The sequence below is a fragment of the Macaca mulatta genome, chromosome 8, assembly GCF_049350105.2.
Source record: "Macaca mulatta isolate MMU2019108-1 chromosome 8, T2T-MMU8v2.0, whole genome shotgun sequence".
Lineage (NCBI taxonomy): Eukaryota > Metazoa > Chordata > Mammalia > Primates > Cercopithecidae > Macaca > Macaca mulatta.
Window position 1 is genome coordinate 143,017,270 of NC_133413.1, and position 19,571 is coordinate 143,036,840.

At 35.8% G+C, this 19,571-nt stretch overlaps 1 protein-coding gene across 5 annotated transcripts in view; it reads right to left on the bottom strand.

The window, feature by feature from the left end:
- DNAAF11 (dynein axonemal assembly factor 11) overlaps nucleotides 1–19,571 on the bottom strand; it is a 95,737-nt gene that overhangs the window by 55,633 nt on the left and 20,533 nt on the right. For all 5 annotated transcript variants that reach the window (XM_001085271.5, XM_028852913.2, XM_077944046.1 and 2 more), the window contains exons 4-5: nucleotides 8,863–9,035; nucleotides 3,594–3,817 (exon numbers count right to left, since the gene is read on the bottom strand). In XM_001085271.5, coding sequence (XP_001085271.1) covers nucleotides 3,594–3,817; nucleotides 8,863–9,035 — 397 coding nt within the window. The remainder of the gene's footprint in view (nucleotides 1–3,593; nucleotides 3,818–8,862; nucleotides 9,036–19,571) is intronic.

Genomic DNA, 19,571 nt, shown 5'->3' on the forward strand with positions numbered 1-19,571 from the left:
TTTCTATCTTTTCAATTCTCCAGGCTGGAGGCAGGCTCTACCTAGTCAAGAGGTAAATGTCCATCTCCCTTTCTTGCAGCCTCTGATTCTCTGTAGTGTTTCTTCTTGAAGCCTTGAGAGGGAAATACCTCCTACTCCTCACCAACTAATTCAATGATTCAGGATTTCAATGATTCTCCTCCAGAATGTATATGTTTCTGTTCAAACAGGCTAAATAGGGTGAGAATGGTGAAGACTTAAGGATCAGCCAGGTCTATGGGGGAGGCAAGAAGGCACCTGCAAGAAACCACACTGTAACCTTCTACTAAAATACAAGGAACAGATCATTTTAACTTTTGTAAACTTTTAAAAGCCAAGGATAGTAAATTATCTCCAAGATATTGTATGTGCCTATTACATAACTTTGATGCCAAACAGCAGGAAAAAAATACAATGAGACAAGGATATTATAGCATAAACTCACTAATGAACACAGGTTCAAATATTAAAATAAGATATTAGCAAAATCAATGGAGCAATGCATTAGCAAATAATCATGGACAAAGGATGTTTATCCCAGAAATTCAAGGATGGTTTAACATTAGAAATTCTATTAATGTAATTCAACACAGTAACAGAAAAACACTATTATCTCAATAAATTTGGGGAAAGCATTTAAAAATCAATATAATGCATGTGATGATAAAAGCTCCTCATCAACTAAGAATAGAAGGAAGCTTACTTAACAAGACCCAAAAACCCATAGCAAACATTATACTTAATGATGAGAAATTGCAAACATTCTTTTTAAAGTCAGAAACAAGATACAGATACCCATTCTTAACGCTACTATTCCACTCCATACTGGAGACCTTTGCAGGCAACATGAAGAAAATAAAGTAGAAGGAGAGGGATTGGAAAACAATTTTCAAGTTACTGCTTACAAACAATGTATTTTTCCAGTTAGAAAACGCAGGATTGCCTCTTTCATAAAGGTTAGCAAGATTAATACAGTATCAGTATACAGAAATAATTAATTTGTCCCTTTAAATATCAGCAAAACCAATTACATCTATTTTTAAAATCTTATTCTACAAGATACTTAGAAATAGAGACAATGAAAGATGGTTTAAGACTTTTATAGTGAAAATTTAAAACCTCATTGAATGACTCAGAAGAAGGTCTAAGTAAATAGAGCTCTTCCAAAGTTCAGCAAGGAAAGAATCAATGTCATGAAGATGCCAACTTTCCCCCAATTAACATACAAATTAAATGCAATTTCAATCAAAATTCCACTAGGGATTTTTAAGGAATTTGATTAGCAGCGGATTCTAAAACTCATACAGACAAGTAAGGAACTAAAAATAGCCAAGATAACTTTGAAAAATGAGAATATCTCCTACCAAATATCAAGATATGCTATAAATCTATACAAACTAAAACCAGGTAGAAGTGCTCCTATGGAACAGTCTAGGGAACTCAGAGATGAACCCATGAATACATGGTTTGAAGGGATTAGTAAGGGTGGCATTTCAGATCAGTGGGAAAAGAATAGCACCTTAATAAATGGTACAGAGACAATTAGCTACCCATATGAAAAACCATTAGTACCCTACCCTATACATTGGCAAAGGTTAATTCCAGATAAAAAGATACAAACAGATATGGTACTGGGATAAAGAAGCATTCCATAAACAAGACAAAAATGTACAAATAAGTTTAACTACATTAATATTTTTAAACTTCATAAAACACAAGCACTTATAATTAAACACAAGTCATAGACTGGGAGAAGACACTTGTAAAGCACATAACCACCAAAGAATATATTTTTTATTTGTATCCAGAATATAAAAGAACTATCAATAAGAAAAAAACTTAACAACTTATTTAAAACAAGTAGGGGACTTGAATAGAGGATATCTGAATAACCAACAAACATATAAAACATATTTAAAATATTCAAATTCACTAGTAACTATAGAAATGCAAATTAAATTTTTTTAAAATAGAGGATACTATAGACTATGCAACACACTTGATTGGCCAATATTTTAAAATATATTATCCAGTATTGGCAAAGATTGAAAACTCCTGTATATTGATATATTAGCATAAATTATTACAAGTACTCTAGAAAACAATTTGGCAGTATGTATAAAGTTGAAAAGATATCATGATTGTTGTAGCAATGCCATTGCTAAATACCCTGAAGAAACTTTCATACCTGAACAAGGAGACAAGGGCAACATTGCTTGAATATCTCAACAAATGTTCAACATGGATTCGAGAAATATTTATTGGGCATCTTCTGTTGTGCCAGGCACCAGAGATACAGCCCTGGCCAAGATAGACCATGATGCTACTTTCAGGAGATTCTACTCTTGTGAGAATTGGAAATGGGAATAGGGAAAACAACGTGCATGGCCAGCCAAAGAGGGATGGCTGTGTCCAGGTTGACCGGCTGGCACCACTAGAAGGATTGTATGTGTTGTTGGAGCTGCTGCACCTTCTGATTGGTCAGGGCAAGTGAAATACTGGCTATTTCACTTGCTATTTAACTGTTTGAAATACTGGCTATTTAACTATTTTGAATATTACCTCTGGGATAAATTATAATTTATTCATCCAACTGGATATTATTCTATACTTAAAATGAATTAGTTTTACATTAGATTTATATGCATAAATCTCAAAAACATGTTGCATGAAAAGCAAAGCTATAGAAAGATATCATTCATGCTAAACACACATACTCAAACTACTATTGTTTAAGGAGGCATACTTGTGAAATAAAGGTATTAAAAATATGAATGAATCAACATATATCAAATACGCAACAGCTTCAGGATAGCAGATGCCACCAGGATGAAGAGAGGAATGGGATGAAGGGGAAGTACTTAAGGAGCTTCTACACTCTTAATGATATTTTATTTCTTATTTAAAAAAAGATCCAAAGCAAATATATTGTCATTTATTAAATGTAGGTGGTAGAACTACAAGCTGCCTATATAACTATTTTCAAACATTTATGTATGTCTGAAATACTCTATAAGTATTATTTCCCCAATTTTAAGGGATTCTGTTATCTAAATACCTTACACTTTAACTGTATGGAATCAAATCAACTGACTATAATTGCAATTCACTTAAAATAAATAAACATGAAAATTTTAATTTAAAAAAGTTATTAATCACATTAAGAATGTATTCAGTATATAAAGAAAACAGAATGTTGTATGATACAATTAGAATTATTCAAATTATAATAATGTGATTTGTATTTAACTTTTCTAAAATACTCCTAGTTTGTAAATCAAAGTACACCTGTTAATTCATCTTTTCTGTACATATTTTATGGATTTTTCTGAGAATAATTTTAGATGGAAATTAAAGTTACTCGTTTAAAAAGGAATTTTTCCCCCAAGGAAAGAAAGCCTTACAGAATTGTCACAAGCAATGGGATGCTCATATTCTTCCATCCAAAATTCACATCATGTTTTATTCTTCAAATTAATCCAGAATATAAGTGTACTGCAAAGAACTTGGAAAGAGAATACAGTTTGCTGCTTTTAACAAAAGTTGACTAGAAAGTAAACTAATAATTTACATACAGAGTAGCATTGATGTCTGTGTACCAACGTCCGTCAAAGCCTGCGTTACTTCTCTTGTCTTCATTTTTATCCTCTTCTTGGTGTTTCCGCTGAGCCTCTTCCTTGAGTTTGGCTCGTTTAAGACAGTGATCTTTTTCCTGCTCTCTGATTTGTGGTTCAATTATTGAATACTCCTGCAATGCCTTAATCCTTTCTGAAGGCTCTATTTCTTTACCATCCAACCACTTAAACAAAAAACAATAAATATAGTACAATTGTTCAAAAGTAGCAGTGTGAATCAGCCCCAGGTTGATTTTGATTAGAACTTTTGAAACTTAGAAATAATAATACACCACAGTGATAGAGAATTAAAACAATATAATTAATGGGAAATATCAGAACATTGTTCTAAATCAATGTTTATTTCATACAATTTACACAGTTTTAAAAATACCTTTACTGGCAATAATAATGATTAGGTCTTCTGTTAAAAATGATAATTAATACAAACTCTCAAAATATTTTATGTTAATTTTATAATTGCTCACTATGTCAAAAATGTCAATGCTTAAGTCAAATCATAGCTTCCAAGTACAACAATGGCACTTCTCAAAAGCTCTCTACAGAAAAAAAAAAGGCCTTGAATATTACGCATGATTGGCCTCTAATACAAATGAGCCCGTGTTTCACCCTTAACAAGATAGATAGGCTATTGTTACAGCATTGTTTACATCTGATACTTCAATTATGATTTTCCAAAGTAAAATATTAAAATAAAAGTGTCAATTAAAACCTAAAATGTTAGAGCTAACAGTTTAAAGATACCTATTTATCTACCCAGCCTTATTCTGCAAAATGAGGTGAGGTATTTAGGAAGGTGTGGTTGGAAGATAATGGTTCCCCAAGAATGTCCATGTTCTAATCTCCATGAATGTTACCTTACATGACAAAAGGGACTTTACAGGTTTGATTAGGTTAAGGATCTTGGATGATCAGGGTGATTCTTGTAAGGACCACAGAGGTCCTTATAAGTACGAGAGAGAGACATGAGTGCCAGAGTTAGGGAGAGATGTAAAGTTGGCATAATGATGTCTTTGGAGATGGAGGAAGAGGCCATGAGCCTAAAAATGCAAGTATCCTCTAGAAGCTGAAAGGGGCAAAGTAAGGGATTCTCTCCTAGAGCCTGAAGAAAGAATAGCCCTGACAACACCTTGATTTTAGCCCAGTGAAACCATTTCAGGCTTTTGATCTCCAAAATCATAAGGTAATACATTTGTATTGTTTTAAGTCACTAAATTTGTCTCAATTTGTTACAGCAGCAATAAGAAACATATAAAAGGGGGAAAAATACACAGAAAGATTTAGTAAAATACAAATTAAAAAATTATTAGAATCAGCTGAATTATAAGTCAAAATTATGTAGAGATTTGGTAAAAAGATAATTCCAAATATGCTTTGGTCATAAGAACTCATATGGTTGCTATAGATGGGCTGCAGATTTGGTTCCGAGCTTCTTGGCAGCCAAAGTGAAATAGAAAAACATAATTAGTTACACAATTTTCATGGTCTTTAAGGAAAAAATAGTTTGTAGCTTCCCTCTAACATGCAGCTCTAAAACACACTTCTAGCACAGAGTTTCATAATGGAGACCTTGAGAGATGTCAGGCATTGTTTCTCCAGAAATATGTCCATAGAGTCACAGGTTTCATAGGGCTGTTTCTTGTAGTATCCTTCAATAAAGGTATCCTCATACCATTATGTATGAGGCCATAATGATGAACCCAATGCAATAAAACCTATTATTTAAGGCATTAAGTAATTGTGGTCCACATACTTAATCTGATCTAGTTTAATACAGGGTTGGGATCAAATCAATTTGGAAATTTTGGGATAAATGAAATTTACTTATTTTGTAAGTGTACATAAGTAAATACACTAATATAAATATATGAATCAACATAATTATAAATATATTTATATGTAATTAATACTATATAAATATAGTACTTTCATAAATTTCTGTTAAGTCATCCAATTTGTAGTACTTTGTTATATTAATTTATATAGTATAATTTATATATAAATATATATTATTAACATAAATACATTATATATAACTGTGTATTATAATAAGCTAGAAAACTCTAGCTTATTACAGATAATTTCTTTCGACTGAGATTTTTTCCCAACAGAACCCTGGGGAGCAAGGTGATCTTTTCTTCTTTGTAATTGAAGTACATTGATTGATTGATTGATTGATTTCTGTCTTATAAACGGTTTAAGTGTATTTTGACTTAATTAGCACTACTATTCCTAAAAGGCTATGACAACTGAACCCTCTGTCACTTTACTGACAGGAGGCAAAAGACCTCATAATAATAACTAATGACAAGTTCGGGACTGTACCCCAGCACCTATTCTAGGAACCTCACTTTTTTGGTGATTTCTGTTCATCTTTGAAATTGGCCCACATTTCCTTCAAGCCAAAATCACGTCTGAGTTTAGAAGGCCTAAGAATCATAGATTCAGTTTTAAGCTGAGCGTTTCTTTATCTTTCTTCACCCAGGATTCCTGCAGCACAAAGGTGGAGTGTCCGCACTTATTGGTAATAACCGTGCAAGTGCTGAAGCAGAGAAAGGGACACTAAGGTGTATTGAAGGCCTCACAGAACTCCCTTGAAGTAGGAATTATGATCCCACTATACATCAGTAAAATGAGGCACGCAATTCACAGGCAGTGGAAGCAGGTGTCAGACCTTGGTTTGTCTGCTAACAAATCTGTTTCCCACTGCACTGCAGGGTCTACCTACTTCTGGAGTGGCTCAGACACTGGGAAGAAAATCCTTGAAAAGGGCTGACTCTCCTCACACCTCTTCTATGTGACTATCTAAAATAACTACTCTGTTGTTATGGGTAAAATTGACAAAAAAAGATGTTGAAGTCCTAACCCCCAGCAGCTCAAATCATGGACTTTTTGGCAACAGAGTCATTATGGATGTAATTCGTTGAGACTAAATCATCCTGAAGCAGGTGGGCCCCAAGCCAATATAACTGGTGTCTTTATAAAGAGAGAGCCCTGTGAAGAGGAAGGCAGAGACCCTCAGGTAATGTGTCTACAAGCTCAAGAATGCCAAAGATTGGCCGGCAAATCAGCAGAAGCTAGGAGGGAGGCATGGAGCAGATTCTCCCTTGCAGCCCCTGGAAGGAACCAACCCCATCAACATCTTGAACTTGAACGTCTGGCCTTCAGAGCTATAAGATGACACATTTCTGTTGTTTAAGCCATCTAGTTTGCAGTACTTTGTTACAGCAGCCCTAGGAAAGTAATACATTTATTAACACAATTCCTTTCAAGCAGCTCACAAGCTTTCAATGAAATGGTAATTAAGATTCTATAGTATATCAAACTATTTTAAAATATTAATAAATATATGAACGCTATTTTTCAAAAAGGGGTTGTTTTCTATTGAAGCAGTTGATTTGGAGAAGTCTTTCTGAAAGGAAAGACTTGATCCAAAGCCTGTAATTTAACCCAGAGAGAAGCAGTGAGTGTGGGTATAGTGTGAATGGTGGAGGCATCAAGGTTGGACTCATGTAGGTTCAAATCCCACTGGTGTCACTTGCCAGAGGTGTCAGCCTAAACAAGCAGCATTAACTCCCCAAGCTCTGAATGCACCTAATTGTCTCCCTAATTGGGTCTGGGAGAATCAGAAACACTGTGCACAAAGTACCTGGCACAACCTCTGACCCTGTCTGCGGCAGCCATATGATGGCTCTCACACCTTTAGCCTGACCAGGCTCAGCTGTGGTGGCCATGAGGACTCCTGGACCCTTAGCCCTTCAAAGGGCATGGCTCACAGCATTACACTACAAGACCTAGTTCTATGATAGTCTAGGTCTCATCAGTTCATTTTCTAGGAAATCACTGTATAATAACGATCAGTTTAGGTTACATATGAGACAATTTATTATTTATTCTATATTCAATTACCTGAATCACTCATTCTCTTAATCTGAGAAATTTTACAGTAGAAGAAATGTATTCCATTAATCCAGCAGTCAGCAGTCTCTTGACTGCAGAGAACACAGAAGTCTAAGAAACAAATATCCTTTGAGAACTGAAAAAATGCCTGTTGCACAGGCGATGTATCCATGCATTCTCTCTCCAGGAACATGGAGCCACATGCAGGCTGGGAACTCTTGGACTTACATGAAACTTAACATTGCTATTTTAATATTCTCTGTTGTATGATTTCTCAAGAAATAATATTTTTCCCTCAGTTCTAAAATTATTCGATTGGGGGGATATGGTATAAGAGTAACATAAACAGTCGTAGTTGTCAAATGAGGTCCCTGCACCAGCAGCAGCACTTACAGATTTTGTTAGAAATGTGAAATCTCAGGCCCCATGTCAGACCTGACCCATAAACCCTGGGGGAGGAGCACAGCAGTCTGTGTTTTGAAAAGGCCTCTACGTGTTCTGATGCACACCAAAGACTGTGAACTTGCTGGGCACAGCAGTTCACGCCTGTAATCCCAGCACTTTGGGAGGCTGAGGCAGGTGGATCACCTGAGGTCAGGAGTTCAAGACTAGCCTGGCCAACATGGTGAAATCTCATCTCTACTAAAAATACAAAAGTAGGCGGGTGTGGTGGCACATGCCTGTAATCCCAGCTACTTGGGAAGCTGAGGCAGGAGAATCACTTGAACCTGGGAGGCGTAGGTTGCAGTGAACTGAGATCATGCCATTGTACTCCAGCCTGCGCAAGAAGAGAACAAGAGCGAAACTCCTTCTCAAAAAAAAAAAAAAAAAAAGAAAAATTTAAAAAAGACAGTGAACCACTGCTACAAAGAAAATGTTAAGAAAAAGCAATGATAAAAAATAATAATTATAAAAGCACAGTAGCTTAAGACTATGTAATACAAAGGTACATAGCTGTAGCTACTTCTAAAACCCTAAACTTTTGGTTTGCTACAAGTAATAATGAATTCTAATCAGTAATGATGAATGTTCTTTGTAACTATGATTTGAACTCATTGAGAAAAAGTCAAATTAAGTTCTGTAAGTTTTGGATGAGAAAGGTGAAAAATATGCAATTTATTTTTCAGGGATTTATTAAAACTATTTAAACAATATTAAAGGTCTAGCCATTCAGATAATTACTTTGGGCTCTTTGGAATATTCCATTATCTGAAACAACACATTCATTGTTGCTGCAAGTAAAGCAAGAATTATTATAGTTGCTCATGCTCATTTCTCTGTGATTTCTGCACCATTAAAATAACCATACCTTTAGTTGTGGAAGAGTTGCTACCACGAACTCTCTATAGTGGTCAAAGAAAGCACATGGGTTCCCCATGAGAAAGAGCTCCTTCAGATGGATATTGTGCTTCAAGGTTTTAATGCTGCTCAGCTCTCCAATGAAATTTACAGTCAAGTCAAGTTTTGCCAGCTCTTCGCATCCTGTTGAGAAAAATAAAATGAAAACAAAGCAAATAAAGAAAAATCACAGTGGTAATAAAACATGTGTAATAGCACATAATAGAAGTAACTGTTGTTGTATTTTCAGTCTGCTGATTTATTGCATTGCTTACCATGAAGTGATTTTTCAGAAATATCAACTCAAAGGCTTCATCTTAACTCATTTTTCTATTTCTGTCTCCCCTTATTTTCACCCTCTGAGTCCTTCCAGCCAGGGGAAATCACTTTCCCTGCTTACAACAAGACTGGTTATTTTTTTTTGATTTGGTCACTATCTGGCATGAAAAAAGCAAAAGTATAAGCTGCTACTACAGTGGGTGCTACCTCAGAACAAAACTCCTACTAGAGAGGGCACCTGGAACCTGTCCTCTTGAGTTTTAGCAGGTCGGTAGGACATATTTCATCTTGGAGGGTGATAGTGGAAAGTTTCTCCAAAAAGAAAGGCATTTCATAAAACCAGTGCATCAGAACCAGTATTTGCAAAGTCACCTAGCAGAGAGAGAATGGCTCTAAGGCCACCAAGAACTGAACTGAAGGTATTAACAAAAGTGAAGAATAAGATGTTTTGATGTTCAAAGGAATAATAGAAAAAGGGTGAGTCACTGAAGTAGGGTTTTATAGTAAATCTGACCCATCCACCTTCATTACAGAGATAGCCAGATGCTATAGAAACTTGAATCGAATCTAAATTTGAATTTGAATTAATCCCCTCATTCACATTCCATGCAAATTTGGTGGCTAGGAGTCCAGACTTGGGAATTAGACAGATACAAGTTCAAGTGCTTCCTCTACCTCATCCTTGCTAATGTGACCTTGGGTAAGTTACAAGCTTCAGCCTGCTCATCTATAGAATTATAATAGTATTGGTACCAGAGTCAGAAGTTGTGAAAATAACATAAGATGACTCATGTAAAGTGCTTAGCATAATGCTTGCCACTGAGAGTGTCAGCAAACATGAGCTATGATTAGAATAGCTCAATGAGCACTCTAATTACCATATGACTTCTTGGACAATGTACCTATAAGGAAGGAAGCAAGCACAGCTGTCTCATGAGCAGAAACCTTACAGTTTCTTTCCGTGAACTAAGAAGAGTTGACCTAGTTTAGGCAGCAGCCTTTGTGGGCTTGGTTCAATATAAGATTATCTCTCACTATGACTGCCTCATGCTTGTGGGATTAACATGGCAGATTTTGCAACCTCCAATGTCTAGAAAGCCTTCCCCAGCTAATACCCCAGGTCCACCTTGTTCTGCATTTATTTCTTCAAAGTTCTACACACCTTTCCGTTATGATTCCTTATTATCTATTTTTTTGTAATTTTTCTGTGGCTATATAATTTAGAGTGAATTTTAGTTCCTGATAGATTAATGTCATCAATATGAATTTGATTTGGATTGGTTTACAGCTATGCAACTGTGTCACCTTTGGTGAGGTTTCCTCATTTCTGAAGGCTATATAATGGAGTCAACTTCATTAAATGATGGTGTTCCCTTCCTGTTCCCTTATTCTATCACCTGACTCAATCTGGTCCAGAATTTCATGTTTTCTTCTTATTAAGTCAGACCCCAAGCCAATCTCCTCCAAATAAGCAACCTCTATCTTAGAACTTTCAGATGTATGACCTCACTCTATATCCATCTATCCATTCATTCATCCATCCACGTGGGAGTTGCAGGGTGCCTGCTACATAGATGTTGCTAAGCAAGGTCTTTAGAATAAACTGATAAAAAAAAAATCACAGTCCCTGAGTTCACACTTATGTCTAACATAGAGAAAATATAAAAAGAGAAAAAAAATACAAGGAAAAGAAAATTAAATGTGCAAACACAGAATCCAGAAGTAGGCAATGCCCATTAGACATTGAAAGCTACCCTAAACCTATATTCATTGGTTGTTTCTCAATTCCCATTCATTGCTCAACCCATTGTTCCTGGCATTCTATAAGATCTGCTTCTCTAAAGGTGACCAAGGACCATGATATTAACAGTCTAATCGACCGTCTTCAACCCACTTTTCACTAGAACAATCTGCTGCATATGGCACAATTATTCATGAATTATCTCTTAAAGTTCTCAGCCGTCTTGGTAACAGTGATACTACTCTCTTCTTGTTCTCCTTATAATGTAGTCTGTTCTTCTTCATCTCTTTTATAAACTTCTCTATCCCTTCAATGGTGATATATCCCAGAGTTCCACCCTTGACCCAGTATTTTCTATCATCATCTTCTTGATGACAACAGTCATGGTTATTGGTTTAACTAACCCCAGATTCTGATGATTTCCAAATGATAACCCACTATCTGAATATCATACTCCTATTTCCAAATGTCTGTAAGACATATTACATTCAACATGTTCAAAATGGAATTCTCCCTATTTCCTCTTATTCTCTATTCCTCAACACAGCTTCTCTGCCTTGTTTATGTCTGAACTCTTTCAATACTATCACTATTTTGGTTTTAGACATGAATTTGATACATCTAAGGGTCAAGTCATAAATTTAAAAGTTAAATTACTCTCTTAACTCCTTCATGTCATTAGCCAAGTCCCAGAGACCTTAACTCCTAAATTTTATCATATACTTCCTGTCTAGTATAATCTTATTATCCATACCCCAGGTTCTTATCACCTTTTGCAATGAAATATGGTAATAATCTCCTTCATATACTTATTTCAAGAATATAAACAGTTTGAAAGAAGGAAAGAACAGATAAAAGTAGGAAAAGAAAAGAGGAGTCTAGAACTTCTTGATGTACCACTAAGCAAGAAAGTACTCAAAGAAAGATAAGAACATTTTAAAATGTCAGAAGAGTCTACTTGGAAGGGCTTCTGTAGCCAAACCTGGGACATTGTGATCATTAAACTAAATAATGGTAGTAACATAATTCGTTGAACAAAACAAGAATCCATGAGTCTATGCCAATATAAGAAATACGAATAAATTGGGGGAGAAGGCAAAGTTTTTTCTTAAGGAAGAATGTCATCTAATAAATATGAAAAGAATGATGGAATGAAAACAAGTCATTAGAATGTTAAAACCAGTGCATGAAAGTATGATGAGGAATAGGATATCTACATAATGTTCAAGTATCTTCCCACAAATTACTCATTGGTTAAAAGTGAAATATAGTAATGTTACAGTAGAGAAACCTGGTAGACACTGTCTTTTCTTTGGTTCTTTTTAGGGCAATCAGATACTCTCTAACACACATATTGTTTCATTTTAATTTTGTGTACATCCTTTGTCATATCTGATGTTTTTCTTTTTTGTTTGAGTGTTTATGACCTGTCTTCCCCATTAGAATTTAAGCTCCATGGAGAGGGGAAGATTGACTTGTTAATTACTTTATTTCCCACACGTAAAAGATTCCTTGGCATAAGATAGAAGGTCAAGAAATACTTGTAGAAGAAATGAAGAGATGGGAGGAGGAAGAGAGGGGAGGAGAAAAGAAAGAATGAGAAAGACAAAGAAGGAAAATGGGTAAGTGCAGCAGATAAGTCAACAGATAGATTAGTTAGTTGGCTCAGGTGAAAACTAAAGGAAAGACAACTTTAAAGATAATTGAGCAACTGAGGGGAAAAATGGAATTGACAAGACTGAGTGTAGGTGACTATTATAGTTGGACATTAAATTCTAGTAAATATAATTACATGATATAAAATAAAGAAGCACATTAGGAAGAAACTCAATGTAGAAAAATGGTTAAGCAAACTCTAATACATCTATTCAATGTTTAATGTTATAAGTATATCTAAAATGGTGGTTATGAAAACTATCACAGCATGGAAGAGGAGAGCTCATGATATAATGAAAATGGAAAAAGTAAGATACAACATCGCCCATGCGCCAAAATTACAACAATGTAAAAGGCAGAAAAATAAATACAGCAAAATGATAATAGCAATGGTGGAATTAAGATTAAACATCATTCTGTTTTTCAAAATTTTGCAACATGGTTATAGTTGGGAATTTTTTAAAGTATACAAATAGATAAAATACATAAAACTGACAGAAAACTAAGATATAAGTTAGCATAATTTTCTCAAATGTGATAAGTATGCTCCAGGTACATAACAAGCTTATTAACTACATGGCTAATATTTATTTGCTGTTGACTATATTAAGCTCTTCCATATACAGTATCTTATTCAATCCTAACATCATGCCTATGAGAGAAATATCACAATTACTATCTTTATTTGAAGGTCAGATAGCTCAGTGTGGGCACTTGGCTCTGAGATGCCCATCATTATGTGCACGCATGCCATTTCTCATGGAGAGATGGCATCGAATCCTTCGCCTTCTCTCTGCACTGGGGCTGGCCCCAGGGACTTGCCTGACCAACAGACTGGGGCACCACTGAAGCTCTGGGGCTGCCTAGATGTCTGAAATGCTCACACTGGAAGGACTGCCCTACAAACAATTGCTCTGGGACATGTCAGAAGCCACATCAAGTGTCTGGCTACCTTTACTCCACCACACTCAGAGACCCTGAGCCACCTGGAGAATCGTAAAGCAGTGAGAGAGAACGAAACCCGCTTCTGTGGAAAGAAACACGCCCAGAAGCGGCGCCAGATGGTAACTGAAGCAACCATCTTGGAGGTGGAGCCTCCAGCAACGGCTGCTTCTGGGATCTATCTGGCAATAGATACTTGCAACTGCAATGCAAATGAGCTAAGGAATTACCAAAATTTACACAGCTCCTAAATGGATGAGTTGGGATTTGGACCCAGGTTGGCCCACCTGAAAAGATTCTCTGAACTGATATGTTAGAGCAGCGGTCTCCACCCTTTTTGGCACCAGGGACTGGTTACATGGAAGACCATTTTTCCACGGATGGTGGGGTGGGATGGTTTCGGGATGAAACTGTCTCACCTCAGATCATCAGGCATTAGTTAAGTTCTCATAGGAGCACGCAACCTACATCCCTCGCAAGACCAGTTCACAATGGGGCTCCGCTCCTATGAGGATCTAAAACAGCGGCTGTTCGGACAGGAGGTGGAGCTCAGACACTATGACCCTCTTGGCCCACTGCTCACCTCCTGCTGTGCGGTGGCTTCCTAACAGGCCAGAGGTATGGGTCCTCTGACAGGGTTTGGGGACCCCTGTGCTACAGAGTTTCTTTGCCAGTGTTAGCTATTTATTACTAAAATATCATCATCATCTTCATCTTGCAATTCTCAAGCTACAATTCTGTGGAACACATATTTGAGTCTGTAAGTAAAAGCAGTTGTCACCAGCCAGCAGAGGCGTGGCCCAGGACTGACCTGCCTGGAATTCATGGCACAGGTGGAGACGGGCAGACCAGCTTGGAAGAAGGCAGGAGGAGGCAGGTGGGATAAGAAAGGCCAGAGATTAGATGTGGGAGAGTTGGGCAGCGAGTGTAACATCTCCTCCCAACACAGAGTTAATTCAAAAGACCAGTCCCTGTAAATGGGTCCATATCCCATATTTCATTATGATATCCTGTTAATGTTATATGAAAATACACGGAGGGTGGATAGGAGAAAATTGAGAACCTTGTGCATGGTGTGAGAGAACAAAATCTGCATCTTCCACATTGGGAAGTCAATAGATGACATCTAAAATAGGAATATCAAGAAATAGCAGATAAGCATGATGTAAGTGCAATACTTGGGAGATAAGCATAATACTGAGTGCATTATTTAGACACTTGTAATAGAACAAGCAAGGGGAATTGTGAGTAGCTACCTCTGGGCAGTAGGACTTAGAGGTCTGAGGGGATTGACAAGGGACATAAGTATAGCACTGTGACCTTGTGAACTATTACTATGCTAAAAATATTGATTGTGCAAAAGATAAATATCCAAAATGTACAAGAACAAATACATGCTTTTATATATTCTAGATTTTACTATATAGGTGAAATTCATTAACTTCACATCTTCAAAAATAATTATATAAATGAAAGGGAGAAACAAATCATTTCTATTAAATTAATAAAAACGTGGATAATATTAAAAACATATATCGGCAAGTCTGTGACATAAGAGTTATACGTTTCAGCATGCAATCTGTCAATATATAAAATAGGCTTTTAAATTCTTTTTTCCTCCATTGCTAGAATTTCATCTGGGGGAAAAAAAGTCCGAGCCAAATATCTCAACTGGAAACAGAGGTAACTCGTACAGTTCTGCTCAGAACAGTTATATTCATAATAACGAACATAATTAAAAACACCTCCAGCACCAAACAATAAGGTTGCATTTAAAACACATCAATAAACTTGATAATGCAGTTGTTAAATTATAAAAATGTAGACTCAGCCACTATATGGAGGATGTGTACAAAACTATATCTATAAATAAAACTAAGTCTATATCTCTATGTTTGTATGTTTATTTTACATTGGCAAAATGACAGATGAATTTTATAAATGTGGAAGATATATTTGGGGTAAACTGACTTAAGATAGGTTATGTGGCATTTCTTAAGTTTAATTTAGGAGGCTACAGAAGACATTTTAATTACATTTTTCTTTCATATAAGAAAAAGTGACATTTGAAAGATTCCAATGAGGTAAAAATGTCATATATCTTTGGATGTTGCTATAATTTTGTAGATAAAGAACCCTCCAAATGTTCATTATATTTTTCAAAGTGTCAAATCGTAATGTCTACTTGGCCTACAATTAAGAAATTAAACTACGTTTGTCATCCTTAACATGAACAATTCTTGCCAAACTGACCAAGCTCGAGAAAAATCTCGTCTCTGGAGTTCAACACTGCTTCCTTCAGTGGAGTCCCAGCCTCTATCTCCTGTTCTGCGGAGATCCAGCTCAGTGACCCTCTGGCGTCTAAAAATCACGGAAATCAACAATACTGACTGCCCAAGGTGGGTGGGGGAGCTCATGCTATGGGAAATTCCACCTCTCCTTCTAGGTTAGGGTAAGGGATGGAAAACAAAAGCATTTTATTCTACCCTGGTGAATCCTCAACAGGAGAGGAAAAAAAAAAAGATACCAGCTATGTTTTTGCCATCCAAGGAAAAAAAGTAAAAAAGCAAAACAACTTATTTTTAAAATTATTTTGAGATTTACTTAAGGAGGTGGGCTGAAGGTGTACCCCCATCTTCCTCCTCTGTCACCTCAAGCCCTTAAAATTAAACAAAAGTACATATTTGCCAGCAGATAGGATGCATCTCCATTCCCCCATCCCCCTCCACCACCCTCACCAAACAATCCTACCCTACACCCAGTTCATCCGTGTTAAAGCTGGAAGGCAGAGCACAAAAAGACCTGTCCAGGTAAAAGGCAGGAGTGGGGCTGGCCTGCAGTTTGCCAAGCTCAAAAAGACAATAGTGACGATGCTGCCCTCTAGTGGTACATAAATAAAACAAATCACACAAACAGAACTTCTCATACGGTGTGAGAATACTTCATAAAACTAACAAGCCCTGGACAACTGAGCCAAGAGTCCCAGTTTTAATTATTTCTTTGTCATTTTAGATAGAAAATTCATTACCACAAAACATGGACATAGAGTAAATTTTGTTATTCCATTTGTTCACAGGAGAATAGGGCTGTAAAGTGTTAGCTGGGAGACAGCAATGACTCCACTTCTAATGCAGAAAAATGCCAATGATTAAAAGGATCATCTTGATCCCAGGACTGAGGCCAGGTTTGAGGGCTTTGGTAATGGTAATTTTTTGAGAAGGAAAAATGAAAATATATGAGGCAGATTTATGTAATTGTAAATACCTAACCTTGATAATCACTGGAATATCCATTTTTACCCTAGTAGGCAAATAGGCTAAAATCTACCATGACCTAAGTACAGTCCTCCTAATTTCAGCTATTAGCAGATGGCAATGGGGTGAAGAGAACAGGTTGTCTGCCTCTATTCCATGGCCCTGCACCCTAAAGTGAAGTCTGCCAGTCAGCATGCCCCACCCACTGGCAGAGTGCACAGTGGCTCTGCCAGGCAGGCTGAGGCTGGATAGGCAAGCAGAACCTTACAGCTGCAGAATAAGTCACACAAGCCACCTAATACACGAAATCCTTTGTGACTGTAATCAGACACCAAATGTTATCAGACATTTAGAGAAAAATAGCACAAGATAGAAGTCTGCAAAATAAAACAGAAAACCTCAGATGAAGAAGATAATTCAGGGGATGAAAAAAAAAAATGGCAGCGAAAATTTCTAACGAGTATCTCCAAAGAGATTTAGAAGATATCTCATCCATAAAATAAGAATACACACCACAGGAACGAAATAATCAGAACATAGAAGTAAGTTCAGAAGAATAAAAAGCATGGCCAAAATTCACATATACACCATGGAATACTATGCAGCCATAAAAAAGGGTGAGTTCATGTCCTTTGCAGGGACATGGATGATGCTGGAAACCATCATTCTCAGCAAACTAACACAAGAACAGAAAACCAAACACTGCACGTTCTCACTCATAACTGGGAGTTGAAAATAGGAACACATGGACACAGGAGGGGAACATCACACACTGGGGCCTGTCGGGGGTTGGGGGGCTAGGTGAGGGAGAACATTAGGAGAAATACCTAATGTAGATGATAGGTTGATGGGTGGAGCAAACCACCATGACATGTGTATATCTATGTAACAAACCTGCACGTTCTGCACATGTATCCCAGAACTTAAACTAAAATAATAAAAAAAAGTATGGCCAAATTAAAGAGTTAATTGTAGATGGACTGAACTATAAAACGAACAGGTATGAAAAGGAAATGATTATTTGGAATTTGAATCTGGTGAAATATTTCAAAATGTACAATATCAACAAAAATGGATTTAAATAAAAGATGCAAGTTAAAAGGCACAAAAGATCAGTATTATACTACTAAAAATCCAATTGAAAGAAGTTCTTGGGGAGATTTAAAAAACACAAAAAAAGTTATTGGAAAAGATAATAGATAGGTAGATGGATGGATAGATGGAAGAAGGAAGGGAGGAAGGAAAGAAGAAATGGTAAAAATGTAATTGTCAAAAAATAATTTTCTATCTGGGAAAACTCTCCTTCAAAAATAGAAAATAAATTAAGGTATTTTTAGATAGAAAAAATGAGAGTTTTTCACTAACAGATTTATGCTACAAGAAATAGTAAAGAGTGTATTTCAGGCTGAAATGAAAAGACACTAGGGAGAAACTCAAATTCATTTAATAAAATAAGAATGATTACTAAAGGTAACTATATAAGTAAATATAAAAGACAACATAAATTTATTTTTGTTTGTACCTATTTTCTTCTGCTAAATTATTTAAAAGATGACTGCAAAAAGAAATAATTATAAATCTATGTTAATAGGCATATGATATGTGAAGATGTGATATGTGACCATAACAGCATAAATGAAGAGAGGGAAACTAAACTATACAGGAGCAAAGTCTGTATACTATTGAAATGAAGTTGGTATTAATTTGAACTAGAATTTTAATTCCCATGGAAACCACTAAAAAAACTCAAAAATACACATAAAAGAAAGAACAAGGGAATTAAAATGGTACACACAAAAATAACAAAAATGAAAACAGTAATCCAAAAACAGAAGAACAAGTTTGACATAAAATATATAGAAAAACGTTGCAAATAACAGACAGAAATTCTGCCTTATTGCTAATTACATTAAGTGTAAATGGGTTAATCTCCCCAATTAAAAGGCAGAGATTGACAGGATAGATTAAAAATCAAAATATGATTCATCTATACGTTATTTAAAGAGAAGCATTTTAGATTCAAAGATAGAAATAGTTGGAAAGGTAAAAGATAGGAAAAGTTATACCATACAAATGGTAACCAAAAAGAAAAAAGGGAGAGCTGGAGTGACTATATCAATACCTGACAAAATAAACTTTAAGGCAAACATTGTTACTATAGACAAAAAATGACATTTTATAATAATAACATCAATTCATCAAAAAGATAAAATAATTATAAACACATATGCACCTAAGAGCAGAGTCCCAAAATACATAAAGCAAAAACTAACATTATTGAAGAGAGCTAGAGACAATTCAACAATAATAGTTGGAGACATCAATAACCTGCTTTTAATAATAGATAAAACAATTAGACAGAATATCAGCAAGGAAATAGAAGAGTAGGAAAGAAAGAAACAAAAGGCTAGACCTAACACGCATATTTAGAGCATTGAACCCAAGAATAGCAGAATGTACATTCTTCTCAAATGTACACAGAACAGCCTCTAGGATAGATCAAATTTTGGGCCATAAAACAAGTCTCAATAAGCTAAAAGTAATTAAAATCAAAGAAAGTATTTATTTGATCTCAATGGAATGAAACTAGAAATCAGTAAAATAAGAAAATGTTGGAAAGTCACAAAGATGTGGAAATTAACACTGCTATATAAGTAATGGGTTAAAGAAAAAAATTGCAAAAAAAATCAGAAAATACTTTGAGATTAATTAAAACAAAAGCACAACATATCAAAACAGATGCAAAAAAAATAATGCTCAGAGGAAAATTCATATAATTTTATTTATACCTCCATAAAAAAGAATGAC